This window comes from Vigna radiata, chromosome 1 (genome assembly GCF_000741045.1).
Source record: "Vigna radiata var. radiata cultivar VC1973A chromosome 1, Vradiata_ver6, whole genome shotgun sequence".
NCBI classification, from domain to species: Eukaryota; Viridiplantae; Streptophyta; class Magnoliopsida; order Fabales; family Fabaceae; genus Vigna; species Vigna radiata.
Window position 1 is genome coordinate 20,737,875 of NC_028351.1, and position 22,672 is coordinate 20,760,546.

At 29.4% G+C, this 22,672-nt stretch overlaps 2 protein-coding genes across 2 annotated transcripts; one reads left to right on the plus strand and one right to left on the minus strand.

Moving 5' to 3' along the window:
* Nucleotides 1–3,857: 3,857 nt before the first annotated feature.
* LOC111242514 (E3 ubiquitin-protein ligase RHA2B-like) lies at nucleotides 3,858–5,125 on the plus strand. The gene has a single exon (XM_022786040.1). The coding sequence runs from the start codon at nucleotides 3,996–3,998 to the stop codon at nucleotides 4,485–4,487; it is 492 nt and encodes a 163-aa protein (XP_022641761.1). The 5' UTR covers nucleotides 3,858–3,995; the 3' UTR covers nucleotides 4,488–5,125.
* A 13,853-nt stretch (nucleotides 5,126–18,978) lies between these two features.
* On the minus strand, nucleotides 18,979–22,361 carry LOC106773425 (pheromone-processing carboxypeptidase KEX1). The gene is made up of 3 exons (XM_014660125.2): nucleotides 22,165–22,361; nucleotides 21,594–21,761; nucleotides 18,979–19,659 (listed from the first exon to the last, which is right to left on the minus strand). Exons 2-3 carry the CDS (start codon nucleotides 21,711–21,713, stop codon nucleotides 19,216–19,218), a joined length of 564 nt encoding a protein of 187 aa, XP_014515611.1. The 5' UTR covers nucleotides 21,714–21,761; nucleotides 22,165–22,361; the 3' UTR covers nucleotides 18,979–19,215.
* Nucleotides 22,362–22,672: the final 311 nt, after the last annotated feature.

Genomic DNA, 22,672 nt, shown 5'->3' on the forward strand with positions numbered 1-22,672 from the left:
TATATGATATGGTTGTTTTTATGAATAATTTATATGTTATAATATCTCTTATACTCTTTTTACACATTATATTACCTTTTCTTTTGTGTTTGTTTTGTCTAGGTGTTCTCTTTCTTTGTTTGTAATAATCACCTTAATAGTATGAGCATATGAGATGTAACCGTTGATCCAATGCAAGACGAGAATGGTGCAACGATATAATTTTATGATGATCTTGTTATATATAATTATTTTTTGATAAACTCTAGTTTTATTAGTTTAGTTATATAACTATTTGTACATACTTCATGGATTAATATAATATATGCTAATCTTCTTTACTTAATGATTATATAATGTTTTGTTTAATAATTTTATCCTATTAAATGGATATACAAAATAAATCTTTTTCTATGATATTTTAAAGATAATTATTACATATATATATATATATATATATATATATATGAGTTTTTTCACCGTTTCACAGCATAAAAATCTTCTACATCATTAATAAAAACTATGAATAAAAACTAAGTCAAGTTTGAGAATTTATGCATAAGGTAAATATAAGTACTTTATTTTTATAAAAAGTTTGAAAATAAAAACTAAATATTATAAAAGTTTATAGTTTGACTTAATGAGATAAATTCCATTTAGGTATTATGTTTTTAACCTTAAATTCTGTTTTAATTCACAATTAGTCCTTAAATAAAATTTGTCGGCATGTATAGTTGTTCTGTTGATATATTCGAATTTATGTCAATATGCTAATAATGATATAATAAGTTATTATGTCATCAATCAGTTTCATCATATAATTTTTTTTTAAACCATGAGTGTGTAGTTTTTTGTTTTTTCGTAAAATTCATTTCCAATTTTTAAATTTTTAAATTTTTTAATCAATCTCAGTCTTTTATCCTTCAAAAAGTTTACATTCAACAAGTCTTATTCCTTGTTCATACTATTGCTATTTAGTAATAAATAATAACCATTAGGCCTGTTTATCAGTTTACTTTAATTTTTATTTAAGGTTATCTAAATTAAATATACAAATTAATATAGTTTGATTCAATTTAGTTTTTATTTAATACAAAATTCCAAACAAACTAAATCATTGATTTATAATTTGGCTAAGATTCATTATGAATTTTATTATATAAAATCATCCCTTTTAAATAGTTACCATGAAATTGTTAAACATTTTATTACGAAAATTTGTCAAATAAAATATTACACTTCTGTATAATAATTACTATTATATTTATATTTTAAATTTTTATCATATTCATAAATAAGTAAAAAGTTACATTTTGTCAATTATAAATACATTAAAGTACAATTAAGTCATAAAATAATACTCAAAAAACTTTACTCATATCTTTATTGATTTGTTAATTATATATATATATATATATATATATATATATATATATATATATATATATATATATATATATTATGATTGTAAGACATTACAACTTTTTATAACATAGAAGAATTTTCATATTTTCTATTGTTTATAAGGAGTAATAATTTTTTAACTATATATCCAATAGTCCTCTGTTATTAAAGATAAGTACAATTTTTTTTTTCTCAATTATCAGAGACGTTTTCTAGAAATAAAAATGTGACAAAAATACTACACTCCTATCTGAATAATATCTCAAATGTATCTCATTAAATTTAAGGTCATGAACAAAATAACAAAAACTATAGGAAAAGAGATATAAAAAAAAATAAAAAAATCAGCAGTTCACATATCAACATCTCACTTTAAAACTCTATTACGATATTATTGGAAGCCGTCGTCATCATCTAACCTTTTTTGTGTAACCATGTTACCATTATCATTTTGCAATTGCATTCATTACGATTCACTCTTTCAAACCTTTTATCCACTTTTGTATGATTTTGGATACTAATGATAGTCCTATAAAATGTTGAAAATTCTATATCAACTAAACATAAAAACAAATTTATACATTTCAAGTTAATTATATAATATTGAATTAAATTTAAAATTTTGAAATGAAATAAGAAGAAATTCAGAAGAAAATCCATGTCTTAGTTTGAAAATTTTGTGGGAGAAAGCTCTAGCAATGCTTGATAGCATTCAAAGAACGCATGACAGCACCTTGTTTTTATAATTGTCTCATTTGTTCTACGTTAAGTTTGGTTTGAACCATTAGATAAATAGAAAATATATTCTAAAAAATAGAAGAAAGACAGGTTCCATGGCAACTTGGCATTTCAATTTATATCATAAAATCTTAGCATATATAGGAATTTATTGAATTAGTGTGTCTGCGCATCCGACAACACTTTATTGGTAATAAAGTCACGTATTGGACTGAAATATTCTCAATTAATCTAAGAAGTTTCATTACGACAAACTTTGTATTATATTCTATCTTTTTTTATTAAAGTAATTCATAAAATAATAATATACACTTTTTTGGTATTCTCAATAGGTTTACTTTTTTTGGTATTCTCAATAGGTTTACCTTAATTAAAAGTTAATGTCAAAATCAATTTAAATACACATTTTTTATATATTTTAATATGTTTTTAAGAACAAAATTATAGTAGAGTTTCAAATTTCAAAATAGACAACATTCCAAAGACGGTGATTAATCTTAACAATAGTGCTTGACAAACTTAATATCAAAATATTGATATCGTCCATTAGGGATGAGTCAAAAAGTCTAAATTGACTCTATCCGACCAAATCGAATGAAAAGATAGGTGGTCGATCGGTTTGGTAGGAATTTGGATAATATGGAATAAGGAAAAATATATTTAAAAATACTCAACCCAACTCATCTTTTTAAGAGTTAAAGTTATTGTAGTCGCCCCTCTTTTTCATTCTTCTTTCTTCACTTCAAATTCTTTGTCGAAATCTTAAACCTCCTTCACCATGCTTCCATCAAATACCTTTCTTTCTTCTCTATATATGGTATTATTTACTTTGGGATTCATATTTAGCTTGGTCATGATTTAGTTAAAAGAGATCTATAAATCATCATTAACTATACAAAAATTTAAGGTGTGCGTTAAAAATTCAACTACGAGTTTAAGTCTGAGATTAAATAAAAATAAGAAAATATAGTAACATATAATGATAAAGACTATTAATCCTATTGTTCTAAGATTTTGAGTTAAAAGTGACATTATTCTCTTATATGGGTTTGACTCAAATCTCATTGTTGAATTTCTCTAGTACATTCTTTCTAAAGATTCATCGCTAACACCACAAAGACAAGACACTCGTATAATATAGTTATCATTGAAAAAGTATTCACAGTTGGAAATGTTTTTGTTCATCCTTAAAAAAGATTTTTAAGAATTCACATGTAAGTATAAGTTAGATGAGCACCTTATAAAAAAAATATTTACAAACTCATAACTTTAGAGTTCTTACTTAAAAGAAATGCCAATTTCTTATGTGAGGTGACTGGTATTGTATCTCTAGTTAATTCTTCTCTTTATATATCCATCAATACTGTGGCAGAAGTCGTTTTTGTCCCCCTTTTGCAACCTCCATTTTTACCGTTTAATAATCTTAACTATTTTCTTTACTTACTACCTTGTATGTCGAAGCACCATTCCTACGCGAACCTCCGACCTTATTTCACATTCTTGTCTACAGAAATACGTAAATTAAGAAGAGATTATATGTTCTACTTCACACTAACTCGACCAAAGACGGTTTAATTTCTTGTAAGATTGATTATCAAGTTTGGATGAGTTTATTCTAATATAAGTAGTGACGTGGAGAAGTAGTTGTAAGCATTAATTTAAAAAAAAAAAAAAATCTTTGATTAATTAAAATAATATTGAATTTAGTTTAAAAGGATAAAAAAATTGTAGTATTGGGTATGTAGGAAAAAAAATGGAAGGCATGTTATAATGGATAAGTGAAATTATTGCGCGGCTGGGTGCATTGAATGGTGTTTTATTGTCCAGATAGAGAGAAAAATTGCAGTGGAAGTTAGGAAGAAGTAGAAGAAGCCATGACAAGGTCTGTGTGTGAGTTCTTGTATGAGCTTTATGCCAAGACAATAGTCCTTTTAACATACATGCTAATACAACTTATCCTTATCATTCGCTACCTTAAATCAAACACACCTGCAATATCAACCACCCAATACCTCAGTTTCATCGAAGAGAAGAACCCCGCCATTCGTTGCACCACAAGACTCAAGGCAGAGCACATAGACTGCAGAGTTTGTCTCTCTGAATTCCAGGAAGGGGAGAAGGTCAGGAACCTCAACTGCAGACACACTTTTCACAAGGATTGCTTGGACCAGTGGTTGCAGCAATACTGTGCTACTTGCCCACTTTGCAGACACAAGGTCTTGCCAGATCATGTTGTCGCCAACTACAACCTCCTTCAAAATCATCTACGAGAAGAAGAAGAAGAAGACTACGATGGCAATGATCACCAACTCATCTTTTTCTTATCTGCATTAAGGGGTGGTAGCACTTGGCACACATATCTCTGATCTGCTTTCATATACACTACCACTCAAATTCCCTTTTCGGTATTATTCATTCCTTCACACAATATTCATTCATGCATCCTTACATTTTTCTACCTTTTCCATCTTCTAATATCCAACCTTATATATGTATATATAGTAAAAGATAGACTCTATAGCTACTTTCCCTGTTAATCAGCGTAAGTCTACCTTGTTTAACTCTGAATTTCGGTTTGGTGCATTTTGGAAACCGTTTTAGTTCGATGCTGCAGAGTCCACATCGGACATACACCAAAATGGAGATGTTTTTGAAAAGCCTCTCTTTTTCTTTCTCAATTCAAAACAGAGAAAGCAAAAGCTTTGCACTTCAAAAGTTCTCAACGAAAGGGTCGATGGTTGTTGTTGTTGTTGTAGTGATTAGACACTTCACATTATAGGAAAAACCTTGTAACAGAACTTGTGTGAGAAAACTTGTTGGACCAATATCAATCATATGATACTGCTAACAAGTTTAGTTCATAGTGTAGTATAATAATAATAATAATGATGATAATAAACTGAAATATCTCCTTAGTTGATTATGTATGTGAAAGATCTTGATGGAGTAAAAAACCTTACAAGTTTCTCAAAGAGGTAAATTGTTGAAGTGCAGGGAACAGTAATAGTAGGAGTAGGAGTAGATAGACATTGAAATGGTGCAATAATAAATGGTAGGTGAAAAGGTTAAATGATTTGTTGATGCATATGATATGATGTAGAAGAGAATTCTCAGAAGTGAGAGACAGAGCTAGCTTTATCATTATGGGATGAGTCCCCACAAGGCTGTGGTAGTCACATGCAAGAGCACAGGAATTAGCTGTCAGCACTCATTCTATCTTTTACCCTCCTCCACAACTTCATTATTTCAAAGCTTTATACATAACAATTCTACAACATTTCAAGCTCATACAAATTATAGAAAGAGAGTTGACGTATGTATATATGTATATAGCTTCCCCCAACTCAGACAAAAGTAGATATAGAATTAGAATGGCAGTGTTTATATTTTTTACTTCATTCAACAGTGTTGCTTTTAATGCATAATAGCTTATTATTGTGTCCTAATTTCCAACCCAGGACCACTCACTACACAGTCCTTTTCCCTTTCCCTGTGCTTGCTTCATACTGTTTTGGCTGCTTAGAAAATGTGGTTATGGCCACACTAGCTCTATGTTCAAATATAGCTTCAATGGACCACGCGACTGCTGTAGAGTGCAGCCTTTTCAATTTCAAATGGACACTCATTCTAGCAGAGCACGCCCCATGTCTCATTTTATGATTAGTTAACTTAAAAAAGAGAAATAATTATTTGACACCCTTAAATTTTGTACGTTCATTTAATACTACTCTTACTTACTTTTTATTCTTTTCGGTTTTGAAAAACTTTACACTTTTTTGAACAATTTTATCTTTGTATTATGTATCAAATGAATGTAAAAGTATGTCATAGTATTATTATTCTTAACTTAAATTTAAGATAAAACCAATCTAGAATCCCTACAAGTATTATGATACCTCAATATATCAAATACATTCATTTGACACATCAATGTGTCAAATACATTCATTTGACACGATATCATGTTATTAATTTGTAAAATTGTATAATTTAATTGGCTGAATAAAACTATTATTGGGATCTATAGTATGATATTTAAATATCAAAGTAAATAATCATATCAAAGTATTATTATTACTTTAAATATAGTATAAAAGTAAAATATTATTATTTATTTATTCTATGTCTTCATTTTTATTTCCGAAAATTACTTTTATACTATTATATTATTATTATTATTATTATTATTATTATTATGTTGTTTTTAGTTGTAAGTGAGGAATTTCTGGAAAAGAAAATGTAGAGATAATGAGAAAATAAGAATGAGTAGTTTGTTATAAGATTATAAATGCTGGCGTGATATGTAGGTACACTAGTTTCTACACTGTGTGACTTTCGGTCGTGTTTGAATAAGGGTTTCCTTTTAAATTCTCTAAATTATTTCTTGTCTTGACCTTTAAATGTATCGAAATAAGGATAAATTATTATTATTGTTAATCAACAATATTAATAATTGTTTAACAACTTCGTGTGCTTGTTTAACAACATTAAAATTTCGTAGGACTTTAATACTTTATTTTATTTTGGAGATCTGAATTTGTGACGCGAAGGAAAGGTAGGTGATGAAATTGAATGGAGTAGGGCAAAGAAGTATATATATAATTATAAACTCATAACTTCAAATTGGACACTTGTCATGCATTAACGTGCGTTTAAATTGCATGGACCACCACTGCTAATTTTGCTACAGAAAATAATTTTTCATTTTTATACAGCTTTACATAATCAGAAAATAACAAATAAAATAACAATCTCAATTTACAAACAAAAATATAATTGTTTTCTTAAACCGAATAACTTGAAATTCATTTTCATTGAGAACAGTAAACACTCTTAGAAAATGGAAAGTTCTACGACTTTTATGTATTAAGATTGGAAGTCCACTTTCACACTATAAGATATTAGTTATTATTTTTTAATATAGTATCAAAGTTAGGGTGTTGAGTTAGAATTAAAATTTGGGTTAAATATGTTTTTAGTCATTATATTTTGGGGTGATTTTGGTTTTAGTCCATTTTTCAAGCTAAGATACAATTTAGTCCTTTAACTTTTGAAAACTCTGGTTTTAGTCCTTTTTACCAAATTCTTTTAACTTTATTTGTTGTTTCAAGCACGTTTCATTATAGCATTTGGATTGTTTACACTGTTTGACACATTTTTGCTTCAATGTTAACTGAGAAACGCGTTTCAAACAGCAAATAAAGTTAAAAAAATTTGGTAAAAAGGACAAAAACCAGAGTTTTCTAAAATTGAAGGACTAAATTGTACCTTAGTTTGAAAGAGGGACTAAAACCAAAATCACCCCAAAATATAGGGACTAAAAACATATTTAACCCTTAAAATTTCATTTCTTAATATCAATTTTATGTATTTTTTATTTGAAAATTACTATATAGGTAAAAAGTTGAATTTCCTTTTATATATTACTCTTATTTATTTGTACATTATAAGACTCTTACTATTAATACCAACAATTTGATGCAATTACAAGTATTTGACAAACAGTTTAAAAAGTACAAAGATGTTGATTTTTAAATTATTAAGTATGGCCATTTAAAAACGGTGAAGCAAGTCGATAAAATTGTTGATCAAACATTTATTATTATACTAAAACCTATAATAGATAGTTGTAATAACTCTTTATAAAGATTTAATTTTGACATCTACGTCTATATTAAAGGATAATTAATATTATTATAACCATCTTCTCATCTGTTAATCTAACTTTTTATTATATATGACTTAACTCATAGTATCTATGTATAGAAGCGGATGGGATCTTCTTCAACGTGAGAGATGTCACGACTTTCAAACTTTTAAATTTTTTTTATGTATATAACGAGAATTCGTAAATTAGATACACTTTTAATTCTTTTTATGAAACATGTCATTTAAAGTTAAAAAATAATAAAATATAAAATTAAATATAATAAAGAATAAAAGATTTATTACGATACTTTTTATTGTTTCACTCTTTACTTCTTAATTTACCTATGGTCTTCTTTTCCTCTTTCACATGTTTTTTTTTTTAAGTTAAACATATTTATTATTCTTATTCTTATTTCTCCAATGTTATATTTTATTACGAAGAAAAAAAAATATTTTGTTGTCCTACTTATATTAAAATATTAATTTCATATTTTTTTATCTGATAAGTCTTTTTAATAAATATGAAAAAAGTAATTATTATATATGCTTTTTCATAATTTATTTTCAATTGTAGTTTGATTATCATATATATTTTTTAAAGTAATTATGTCTCTTAATACTTAATTAGATTTAGATAGTTTATTATCTTCATTTTTTTAAACAAATATGCCGAGATTTTTTTTTTTAAATGATAAAAGAGAAATTACATATAAAAATGAAAACAACACAAATTAAATATAATATTAATAATCCAATTTTTTATTTTTGTTACATTGTGTCAATAACTAAATATAAATTTTGAGTGTATTATTTTTATTTTTCCAAAATTATTGATCAACATCTATTACATCTATTGTTTTCTATATGTAATATAGTTGAATCAAATATTTATATATCTACCGACACCACTTAAATAAATAAATAAAAAATTAAAACACAATTATAAATAATAAATTGGTTGTTGTTTCTTAAAATAGCACGTACTCTACAGAATAAGTAGTATGAGACCCATACATCCTTGTTTTTTTTTTTTTCTTTTATTAATTTGTGTTAAGAAAATTAACTCATTATTATTATATTTTAAAAAAAAATTATTTATATGTTTAAGTGTTATAATTATGTGTAATTATAAATATAATATTTAAATAGAGAGTTTGATAATTAAAAAATTAAATAATTAATTATAGATACTATAATATTTAATATTTCTTTAAGCTAAGAGAAAGTATAGCTAATAATACCAATACTAATAATTGTAATAGATTATACTAATAATAATAATAATAATAATAATAATAATAATAATAATAATAATAATAATAATAATAATAATATCGATACTGATAATGATAATGATAATAATAATAATAATAATAATAATAATAGTAATAGTAGTACAAATAATAATAATAATAAGATTAAAAAAATAATATTTGGATGTGAATTTATTTGTCTTGAATTACAAAATTCATACAAAAATTAATTAGTAATGTGTAATAAAATAATATTGTTATTTGATTAAAATTTACGTTAAAGTATTGAATTATATATTAAAATGGTGCATTTTTAAATACAAAATTAACACGCGAATATCAATAAAAGACAAACATATTGTAAAATGTAATCCTTATACTAAGCAAAGTTAAACTGACTTGAATTCGAGGTTAAATATTATAAAGAGAAATACATGTAAACATTGTTATCAATATAAACATTGACTTTATGATAACTAATTATTGATGTGTACACACAATTTTGAGTATGAATTTGTTTGTATAAAATTATAAAATTGACATGAAAAGCGATTAGTAATGTGTTATGAAACAATATTATTATATGATTAAATTTACCATTAGAATTTTGAGTTATATATTGTATTAAAATGAAATACTTATACACAAATCATTATTAAAGTAAAATGTAGTCAATATGATTCCTATAAATACATTATATGAAATTTAAATAAGCCACTTTGCTTGAGTTTTGATAGCAAATAGTAAGATTATAACAGAATATTTATTGAATCATGTGTTAGTGGTAAACAATGCTTTTATTCTAAAAAATTTGCGAAAAATAAATTACACTTAATAAACGAAAAAAAAATATTTTTTAATATTTTTAAGAAAATTAATATAATTATTATCTTTAAATAAATAAGCTATTTATATAAATATATCTAAATGTTATAATTTTATATATAATACTCAAATGAAAAGTTTGATGATATAAAAAAAATTAAATAATTAATTAATTTTATTGTAATCAATTTGATAATGGTAAAATCGTCTTGTCAAAGTGTGTTGTCTGATTATTTCTCTTGATTTCTCTTTCTAAAAATAAAAAGTGGTGAAAAAATTTCAAAGGATATGAGAAAGAAAAAGAGGACGAAATAACTCATGGTGGGATTTGTAGGATTTGAAATTGTTATTATATAAATTTGTTAAAATATGTCAAAACTTGTGAATGAATCTGATTCATCATATATTCGAATAAGGTTGGATTAAAAAAATTACAAATTTTAATACGAATAAAAAATGAACTTGATCAAATAAGAATTACAGTCGATGAGTAGAATTGACTCACCAACCAATCCATAAATTCTAAATATTAAATTATAATAAAAAATAAAATTATAATTACTTTTTTATCTTTAAATGTATTTATACTGTATTGTATTTTTGTGATTTTGGATTGTATTTGGAGTATAATATCATTTTAGATTGTATGTGATTAAACTTTATTTAGATTTTAATAATAAAAAAATAATTTTAATTAGATTGAAGAAAAAAAAATCTAATTAAGTGAGCAACTCGTTTAACTCATTAATCCGTAGGTTGGACCATATTTGATTTTTTTGAATTTGCTAATAAGTGAGTTGTGTTGAATTGACTCATTAAATTATGAATCCATAGTGGGTAAACCAAACTGGATTGAATGACCCATTTTGACAACTCTAACTGTTTTTGTTTTGTTAAATGGATGAAATCTGAAAGACATATCCAAAAGAAAAATAATAGTATCTTTGGTAAATTATTCCACAAATTCGAGAAGAAAAATAGAAACTCAATCTAAGAATAAGTAACATGAACATTAAGGAAATAATGAAAACAAAAAGACTATATAATACCATATTTTGATATAATACCATATTTTGAGACACATGTCAACAAATTAAATATGAGTAATTGGATATATTTCCTAGTAGTTTGTTATCTTAGTTTTATATAAAGAGAAGGTAATTGGAACAAAGAAATATCACACAGATTATTAAGGATTCAAGAAAATATATTATTTTATGTGATCTTAATTTTGTAAGCAACCCTAATTAATACGAAACTTCAAAGAAGAAGTTATATCTATTTCTTACAAAACAGCATACCTCCCTCCAACCAGTCAATTGTATCAAAGGTGCCAAATCTGTACCTCATTCCAAGCAATATAGGAAAACACAATCATGAACAAGTGTTCCACATTGCACCTCTACAACTCACCACCAACTAGGGTTAGTGTTGATATTATATAATTTATTCTAAATATTATAATATTTATGTTATTTATTTTATTATTTAGGCATTAAACATCAAAATATTGATAGATGATAGTCTTTATAATGTCGTTTTGAACCATCATATTAATTGACCCGATGAAAATATATTATGTATTTAACAATATGATATTTTTTACTTCCCTTCTAAATTTAATTGAAAATTATTTTGATATAGTTTTAATATGAATATTATTTTTATCCAACCTAATAGATATATTAAAGAGCATAACTTAACAAGACTTATTAAACCTCTTTATTTTGGAATAATTCAAACCTAAATCTATTGAAACAATATCTACATATCATAACTAATCTTAACACTTTGGTATTATGATTATTATTTACGAAGATGTATCATTATGTTATCATTAATTACTTTATTATTATACTCTAGATAAATATTATTTTAATGATAACAATAGATCCATAGTCCATGTGAATCTTATAAATACAATGTAACTAAATATCCCATACTCTTACTCATAAATCTTAAACTCTCTTACTAACTGCACGCTTACAATTTCTTCAAGCACCCCCTTAAAATTTTCTAAAAAATAATATAGTTTAACCTTCTTATTATTATATAGGAGACAATTAGTAACTGCGTTTCAGTAAGTTTATATAAACATTGTGAGTGACAAGAAGAAAGAAAGTTGGGCTCAAGATTGGGAGCTGTATTGTATTAGAAGGCCTTCTCTTTCTAACACGTCATAATTACTATTGCACCCTCAAAGGTTTTAACAACAACATTTTTTAAACAAACGTTCAGGTACAAACTTTCAACATAAAGTTTGTTGAACAATTTTCTTAAAACAATTTTCAGAACAAGCTGTACGGAATACATTATATGCTTTTCAGATTATTCAAGTTTTCTCGAATAATTTTTTTAGAACTTGTGATATATATTTCTGATTATTCAATTGAAATCGTGTTTAAGAAATTCATAATCCAAAAACATGTTTCAGGTTTGAAAATTCATAAATAGGTCCTGTTCTTGTTTTCGCCCATACTTTCATAAACACCGGGGTATAAACGACAACCACGTAGACAGAGTACAACAAGGAATGATATTTTAATGGTTTTGTGCTTTGAATGGAGGTGCATATAGTAATCATAGTCTTTAGCAAGCAAAACGCGTATTTGAAATGCGGAATCCAATTTAACCTAATGCGATTCATCTGTAATTAATGACGGATAATTTAATTAATCGATGATAATCAGAGGAATGGGGAGCAATTGCAAGTTTATCGTGATTCTTATCCATCCATCATCGTTATAAAGAATTTCTGGATAAGAGTAGGACAAATCGATAACAGAACAGAGATATTTTAGCATAAGACATCATAGATTTTAAGCCGCGGAAAAACGGTTTGGTTTGGATTGAAAAGGACGGTGATGTACAAGAGTGGAGAAGAAAGAAAAGATGAAAGAAGGAGAAGAGATAAAGATGAATTTAAGCAGAGAAGAAGCTGTCGGAAGCAGCCATAGCAAGTTGGGTCTTGGGTTCCAAAACCCTCTGGAGAAGCTGCTTCTTTTCCTTGAGTCCTGATACCATGACGGAGACGGAAGAAAGCAGGTCGATTTCTCCGGCAGCACCGCCATTCTTTTTCAAAATCTTCACCCGCCTCTCGTACTCCTCCGCCACCAGAATAGCAATGTCAGACATCCTTAAGATGAAAAGGTTTTTTGTTTTGTTTTTTGTTTAGGTTGTTCTGAGGCAATTTATAAAAGGGGGTTTGGATAAGAATGGAGTTGTTGGTTGGTTGAAGGTTGTCTGTTTTCACAATACACTTTTTTGTGGTGGGTGGGGCACCTTGTTTTCATTCTTTTACTCACTGTGGACGCCCACTGAATGTCCAATCTCATCCAAACTTTTTAACTCATTGCTTTCATTTCGCTCATCAAATTATCCTACATTTTCAACTTATATTATCTATTTATAAACTTTATACAATCTTTATATTTTTCATTTTTAAAATTTATTTATATTAATAAAATTGAAGTTAAATTGTAGCATTTTGATATTTTGAAATAAAAGATTGATATCCCAAAACCATGATAAGAATATGTTTCTATGGGCCAAAATATTATTGCAGCACTTTGTTTTTTCTGAATTTAAAATATCGTTTTGTTCTGCTTCCTTCCTTTTTTTTTTCTTTCTCCACTCCCTTCATAAATATCCCTTCTTTTCATAACTGTCCATTTCTCTCTGTATTTTTTTTTTCTTTTTTCTCTGCGCTGTCTTTTTCCCAACAGCGTAATCATGTCCGATATATTTCATTGCTTTATATAAAAATGTGAATATTCTAAAACTTTCAGAATATCTCTTAATTTTCACAACTTTTTTCATTGTTCCGGTATGCTGAATAGCATTCCATAAACCACTTTTTGGTATGAAATATGTAAAGAAAAATTAGAGTTAGGGGGAAACAGGGGAAAGAAAAGTAATAAACGGAGGAGGAGGATCCAGTAAGCAAATATTTTATTTACGTTTTACAGAAGCTCGTGACCTTTTATTTTAGGCTAAAATTTTATTTAAAAATTATTCGTTTAAATGATTTTTAAAAACTTATATAAATAGACAAGTTGTGTTTGAATGGACAACCTTATCACTAAAGTGCATATCTCCCTCACAAGGACCAAACTGTCAACCAAGTGTGGAAGCGACTCATTAAAGAGGAGAGGTTATAGGAAATCCAGATATGCACGTTAGAAAAAAAAAAGTATAATACTATAGAATACTACACAAAGGTGAAAGATTTATTAATTCATTATCTTAAAATTTTTAATAGAGAGTGGTGTCAATCTTTTATATAGTTAGACTCAGATGATATTTATGTTTGTCTTCCCAGTGAACCTTCTCTTTAATAGATCCAATACTAAGATCTTTATGATCCCTTTAAATTCATAGATGGCCCAATGTTTTGAGGTGTTATACATGCTCTGGTGTTGTTATCTCTCCATTTCAATGTCTTCAACCTCATACTCCTTTGATAACCAAAACATTTTAATAATCAAGGACAAAACATCATGGTTCAATATTCAACACTGCAATTTAAGGACAAAAAGAAATAAGGTTTTGCATTTGCATCTTTTACCTTAACCGCTCACCAATGATCCAAAGATTCTGGATGTCCATACCTCCCTTTGCATTTGCAAAAGGCAATGAAATCTCTACTTGAAAAGTGTAAACAGATGCATAAACAAAACAACACAATAATATATGTGAATATTAAGCTCCATAACGAAGCTTCCACATATTTGTAGCTAGTCAATACATAACTGCTAACAAATAAAATAAAGGGTTAAATATGTTTTTAGTCCCTATACTTTGGGGCGATTTTGGTTTTAGTCCCTTATTCAAACCAAGATACAATTTAGTCTTTCAACTTTAGAAAACTCTGGTTTTAGTCCTTTTTACCAAATTTTTGTAACTTTATTTGTTATTTCAAACGCGTTTCTAAGTTAACATTGAAGCAAAAATGTGTCAAACAGTGTGAACAATCCAAATGCTATAATGAAACGTGTTTGAAACAGCAAATAAAGTTAAAAAAATTTGATAAAAAGGACTAAAACCAGAGTTTTCTAAAGTTGAAGGACTAAATTGTACCTTAGTTTGAAAGAGGGACTAAAACCAAAATCGCCTCAAAGTATAGGGACTAAAAACATATTTAACCCTAAAATAAAATAAGAGTTGCGTTTGTTAGAGATTGGATAAAGTACAGAGAAAGATATAAATAACAGAGAGATAGAGAAACTGAGGGTTTTCTCATTCATAGCATAGGTATATATAGAGTTGTAGAAAGCTTTAAAATGAAATTAATTGTATATGACAGTTATTACAGTTGGGAATATTGGATTAACTCAACACACCCCCTTAATCCAAAATCTCTATGGATTTTACACCTAGTTAATCTCTCAATTTTACAAATTTGTTTTCTCTCAATGCTTTGGTAAATACATCAACAATTTGATCTTCTGTAAAACAATATATCAGTTTCAATCTTCCTTTATTGACTTGATCCCTCAAGAAATGAAATTTTGTCTCGATGAGTTTACTTCTTTCATTGAAAATTGGGTTCCTGGACAAACTAATAGCAAATTAATTGTCTACTAGAAGTTCTACAGGTTTCTTACACTTTAGCTTCAACTTATCAAAGAGTGTTTCCAACCACACACACTGACAAGCTGTTTCTGCAGAAGCAATGTATTCAGCTTCACAAGATGATAGGGCAACCATGTTTTGCTTCTTAGAGCACCATGAAATTGGTGCTCCCATGTACTTAAACAGGTAACCAAATGTGCTCCTTCTATCAACCTTATCACCACACCAATAAAAGTCACACCATACCTCTAAAGCTCCTTTTATGTTGCTTGTCATCCTTGGAAAGAAGAGACCAAAGTTTGATCTCGCTTTCAAATATTGCAGGATATGTTTGGCTGCTGATAGGTGTGATAGCCTTGGTTCATTCATAAACCTGTTTATCAATCCAACTCCATAGCTAATGTCAGGTCTGCTATTACAGAAGTATCTGAGAGACCCTACAATCTATTTGTACATAGTTGCATCCACCTTTTTCTCATCTGTTTGGTTAGTTAACTTCATATTTGCCATGACTGGTATTGAAGCGTTGTTGCAATTTTCCATGTTGAACCTCTTCAAGACTTCATTGATATGTCTTCTTTGATGAAGAAACATTCCATCTGTTGTCTGCAATAACTTTGGTCCCAGAAAGTAACTCAGATTGCCAAGTTCTGTCATCTCAAACTCTTCTTTCATTCTTCTTTTAAACTCTTCAATCTCATCTTCTGAATCTCCAGTCATGATCAGGTCATCTACATACAAGATAATTATTAGAATGCTTTGTTTTGCAACAGACTTTACATAGATTCCAAATTCCATTGTGCATTTTTGAAATCCAAGTCTGATAAGCAGTGAGTTGATGTGATTATTCCAAGCATGGGGTGCCTGCCTAAGTCCATATAAGGCTTTATTCAATCTGTAGGCTTTCTGCTCCTCTCCTTTCTTCATAAAACCCGGAGGTTGTCTCACATAAACCTCCTTTTCTAATTGCCCATTCAAGAAGGCTAACTTTACATCCATTTGACAGGCACAATCATAACCGGCGTTTGAAAAAATGCACTAACCCTTAACCGACGTTCAAAATGCAGTTAAGGGTCGTTGGCGTTCGAACGTCGGTTAAGGTTCAGTCGTACTTCGAAGTGCAGTGACCCTTAATCAGCGTTCGAATGTTGGTGACCCCTTAACTGTAGTCCAAATGCCGGTTAAAGGTGTTCCGTTATTCTAACCTCAAAAGCGTTGCTCCGATGAAGAACCAAGACCTGATCACCACTCAACCACCAGAGACCACCAAAACAGGACCATACCAACACATTGGGACCACGAACACGAGGGACCACAACTCTTCAAACTACAAACCAACATAAGAAGCAAAGAAGAAACAAAAAAGAACAAGCATAATGAATGAGCAAGGGGGTGGTGGGATGCAGCGTGTGCAAAAAAAATCGTTGAGCTTCATTTAATGCAGAAGGTATTATGGGAAGCTTGAAGGTACAACCATAACTCATGGAGGTGCAGGGAGAATTACTCCTATTCATAATAGTATTTCACTTTAAAAAAACCACATACAACTTTTACCACACATGTTCACAATAATATTATCACTCAAAAAAGCACCATAATATTCTTAAACATACGTAAAATCCATGGTGCATCTGTCTCAAACAAGCTAAAGTAGAAGAAACTTCCAACATACAATTTGGTGCCCAAAAGTGGCGCTCAATGTGAAATCTTTCGCAAAAGGTGGCACTCAGTGATAATATTGGCACTCAATGTCATTCTTCTCATAATAATGTGCACTTAGTGACACTTTCTGGCAGTTAGTGTCCTCAAGCTAAAATGTTTCAGAACTGCAATACAAGGATAACATTAAGTCGTGTCCTACTACCGCTCAACGCCAAAGCATTCACAATTTTTGGCACTCAATGGTACAAAATTGTTGTTAAGCGACCTGGAGCTAAAATGCTCCCAAACTTGCACTAGAAACTAGCTTTTAGCCTCAACCTACCACCATTCAACGTTGTATCAAATATCAGGAGATAAATTTCTTTGATATGGAGGAAAATGGAACATGTTCAAATGGTCAAAAATAACTTTTAATATCAAGGCACATGCCTATTGACTCGATAGATCATATCATAAGTTTCCAATAAAAAAAAAAAAAAAAACTCAACTAAGACAAATAACTTGATAAATATCCAAAACAAACAAAATTAAGCATATCAAACTTCATCATACAACTTAATCATGCAAATCCCCAATTTCAAGATATCTATAACTTAAAACTAATGCAATTAGTTTCCTTTACCTGGAAGACAAACAAACAAGAATCCTTGTAACACCCTCAAACACACATAAAGCTCTATATGTTCCTATGAACAACATAAACACAACCGGGCACACCATTAAAACCATTAATTAGTAGAAACTAACAAAGAAAACTCAAACACTACATATGAGCTAAAAATGATCAATGCATAGAAAGAACAAACCGGTCAAAAAAATGGACAAAAAAATGAAAAAAAATTGATCGAATATAAATGAAGAATTCGCCACAAAAATCACCCTAGTGATCTCCAATCTTCAAACATAACAACAAACGTTTAGAAATTTTAGAAAATCAAAGAAAAATTTAGAAAAAAAATGTTTAGAAAGACAGTATGATTTTAAAATTTATTTATAATAATTTTATTTATATTTTAAACTTTTATTATTAAAATAATTAAATATCACTATTTTAAACATTATAAATATTAAGATCCGGATATGCTAAACTTTTATAATATAATATAGTTACAAGAAAATCGAACAATATTTTAAAATTAACTACTATTCGTGTTAACTTAACTAATTATAGTCTTTATTAATGAAAAAAAAAATCAGTCAAAAAAAAAAACTTCGTTAATATCACTTAAAATTCTTTTAACAAACCTTAACTGAAATATAACAACATTAACAAAGAACGACTAAAAAAGATAATGAATATTAATATCTTCAAATTATCAATAATAATAATTTGATAGTTAAACAATAAGTCTTTACATTTTATAACAACTGAAATATTTGTTTTCAAAACAAATTTAATAAATCTAAAATGACTTATTATTAAAAGAATTAAAAATAATATTAATTTATATTTATATTTGAAAGTATTATCAGCTATAAAAATTTATAATTGGGATTTCAGTTGTCAGAAAGAAGAACGAATGGATTTTTTTTTCTCTTAAAAATCTGTATTAGATAAAAAGATTGTCGAAACCCTTAATGTAATGTTAAAAATCAGAAAAAAAAAAAATGCTATTTGAGAATGTACATGGCTACATCATAACAGGCATAAAGCAGTAAAAAGAACTAAAACTGATCAATAGAAACAGTAAACCACTGCGTTTGCTGCTATTCAGAGCTGTCTGTCCATAAGTTCATAAAAAAGGATCTTTCATGCGCCCAGAGCCACGTCTTACTGAGCTAGAAATTTGAAGAACGAAAATCATTGCCAATAATAGCACTAAGAATATTTGCATTCTCTTTCTAACAGTTCAAGTAGCTTATCATCTACAGAGTGAAGAGAGCGTGAGAAGGCTTAAGTCAAAACTAAGATCATAATTTTCTCTCATAAATTTAGCATTGCCTGCTCAATAATGTAGCATTCTAATTACGCAATGGTGAAGATAGATATCAATTAAAACATGTCCTACATAAGCCTCCTTATAAACTAAATAACAACATGGAAGTTTAGTACCCAAAAAAGTAAAAACATGCAAGTTAGAAGCCAAATTCGTACACAACAATACAAACAGGAGGCTTGACTAGGCTAAATTCACTTCTTTCTTTTCTTTGGGGGCTGCAATGCTTCCTCATCTTCTTCTTCCTCGTCCTCTTCGTTTTCATCATCCTCAGCACCCTCATCCTCCTCTTCTTCACCTCCCTCGTCTTCATCATCCTCGTCATCATCGTCATCCTCGTCGTCTTCATCTTGCTCATCACCATCTTCATCTTCATCCTCTTCTCCATTCTCTTCCACCCCACCTGCGCCACCTTCGGGTGTTTTCTTAGAGTTGCTCCTGTTGTTGGAATTGTTGCCATATCCACCTCCATCTTCGGATGACAACTCGTCTTCACCCTCTCCCTCTTCACCCTCCCCGGATACACCATCTCCTTCGTCATCGTCGTTGCCTTCATCGTCGTTACCGTCTTCCCCCTCTGCATCATGTTGCTTGTCTTCACTCTGGGATGTGTTGATCAGTAAGAGCCGGTAGAGATCCTGCATCCATTTTTCAAGACAAATGAACCAAGGAGATGATACTAACCGATGTAAACAAATTGAGTTACAGAAAGGAAAAAACAGATGTTTAATTTGAATATGTAATTAAAAAGACAGAGAGGTGTGTCTTTTGAATTCAAAATTATTTTTCTCGAAACATGTATTACTGTAAATGGAAATTTACGATTCTTAAGCTAAGTGATGGATGAGTTTAATAGCAACTCTTTTACCAAGTCTGAGTTAGAATTTGCAAATGATGAAATGAACATTTGTAAGAACTTTAACCCTTTTAGATTCCACATTGCTTTAATCGAAATACGTAGATATTGATTTGAAAGGGTTTGAGACTGATATTATTATATAATTTTAGATTGGAAATTTGTATTGTGTTTGTGGAAAAGAAGAGAATAATTGGTTAATAAAACTAGTGAGAAAAAAAATTAATTTTCAATTAACTGCCGAAGAAACAACAAAACTTACTATTTTTTAAAACAACGCGTTAGTCATATTAGACATACAGATATTTCAAAAGTTATTTGCGATTGAACGATGTTTATAAAGCAGTACCACAAATCTCTTGCTATATGTTACATGTAATATATATTGTGCTGGAGTTTAACTCTTCATTTTTTACCATCGTTGTTAGTTTCTTTGGATTTTATCAAACGAAATAAAAGAACAGTGTTCAAGGCAACAAACGATGTTTATTAAACGATGGTAAAAAAATGAAAACTTAAACTAACAATAATATATATAGCACATGTTTTCCCTAAAAGAACGAAAAGCTCGTGGGACTGACTATATAATTTATTTAAAAGATCAATTATTGTTAGGCACTATCCGTACAGATATCTATCAGTAATTAGACACGTCATTCATCACATCTTAACTTTCTTTAATTCAAAATATAAAATAAATAAATATTTCTTGTTATAATTAAAGGAAAGGAATAATATAACATTTTAAAATGGAATACGTAAATAGTTGTATAAAATAGGATTTATATATTGTTGGAAAATTAAAATTAAATAGGAGAATAGTAAATATCGGTGGTAATGATTGTTTAGATAATATTGAAGTGGGCAACTACATAGATAACAAAAGTGACTGACACTGTTTACAGTTAAGAATAGAGACATGAGACAGTGGATACTACAATTATGTCCCATCGTATAAGATTCCACCTTTTTTCCCACCCAAGATGCCAGGAAGCAAAACCACAAAAACGACACGCGTTCGTGAAGCGTGCTTTACGCTCAAACGGCATATCCAAGCGAATAACCCCATTCGAATCCGCTTCCCCTCCCTTTCCTTCACTTTTGACTTTCACACGCTCACACGCGACAAAAAGATATTTTTATAATTCATATTCCCAACCGGGCCCCACAGAGTAAAACCTCGGAACTAAACTAATCCCTCAACCGCAATTTATATCTTCTACCCAGTTCCGCAAAAGGAAACAAACAAATCCTAATTTTTTTTTATTTATTTCCGTCTTATTTTATTTTCCTTCCTCTACCTCGTCCAAAATAAAATAAAATAAGTGCGTACGTTAGCAAACGCCAAACCTAAAAGGTTAAAAATCACCGGCGCACGGAAGGATAAGGTTACATCGCATCGGTTACCCAAAAAAAAATCCCAAAGCTCGGTGATTCATCAGTCCTACATGCGCATAATAGCGTGTAGAATAGGCACATACTGACAAAGACCAAAAAATTTTCCCATAATTGTTTAGACCATAAAAACATGAACTCGAGAGATAACACAAATTGCTTTCACAAAAGATATAGATAACGTTAGATCTTGTCCAAGTTAAGACTAGTAAAAGCTTCATACCATAGTTTAGTTCTTTTAACGCTTTAGCTTTTTAGACTTTTTTTTTTAACAAAAAAAAAATGAGTTTAGAGTGTGAAAAACAGAGAGAACTGACTCACCGGAGCCAAAAGGGTGGTTTTGACGACTGCAGAAGCCAGCAAAGTGGCGAGAACTTCCGCAGCGCACGTCAACGCGCCGTAACTGAACGTAACCGTCACCGAATTCTGTTTAGTCTCCATTTCGTACAACAAACAAACAAGCTCCTCCTCCAACTACAAGACCTTATCCTGTAAATAATAAAATTACAATAAATAATAATTAAAATAATAATAATAATAATAATAATAATGATATCACCATATTTAGATCTTCTGCAAAATATTGACAGTGGCTCTTGTTTCCCAAAGTACCAAAAACTATGACACTGATAAGTATTTTATTTTTGTAAAAAGATAATTAAATTGAAGTTCTCCTTGGAAGGAGGAGATGCAGAGGAAGCATAATTGACGTATAATTACGAAAGCGCGAGAGAAAGCAGAATTTAGGTTTGAAAACGCAGGCGTGGTAAGAGGAGGAGTTTGAAGATGAGATGGCGAAAGAAGGGAAAAGAAAGGTGAAAGCAGTGTAAAGATAGAAGAGAAAACGTGGAATTGGCGAGAATTGAAGAAGGAGAAGGTTGAAAGCGCTTACCAGGAAGGAAGATCTGGAGAGGAATGAGGTGGATCTGAAGGTTTGGAGCTCTAAAACCGGGGAAAACAAGCAGCATAAGCCCCGAACATTGTGGACCGTTGGATCCTGATCGTAGAGACACAGAGCACCAAAATATAGAAATATCAGAGGTGAGTGAGAAAGAGAGAGAAGGAAACACACAGAGGTACTGGAGACCGAATGCTCGTAATTTCTCACTCGAGAATCGGGCAGTTCGGGCAGCCTAACCACACGGGAAACAGTCCCTCACGGGCTGCCCTACTGGGCAGGTAAGGACAACTGTGAGTTTACTTAATTTTAAAACGCTTCCTTTTTTTTTTTCCCTTACTTACAATGATTTTTCATTAAATTACCCGGTCTTCACCGGAAAGTCAAGTTTTAAATCTAAAGCATTAATGCCGTTTCTTGTTCGAAAAATAAAAATAAAAGATGATTCCGCACACGTGCCACACGCCTCACACGCGTAACGTTCTATCTCTGTTCCTGTGAT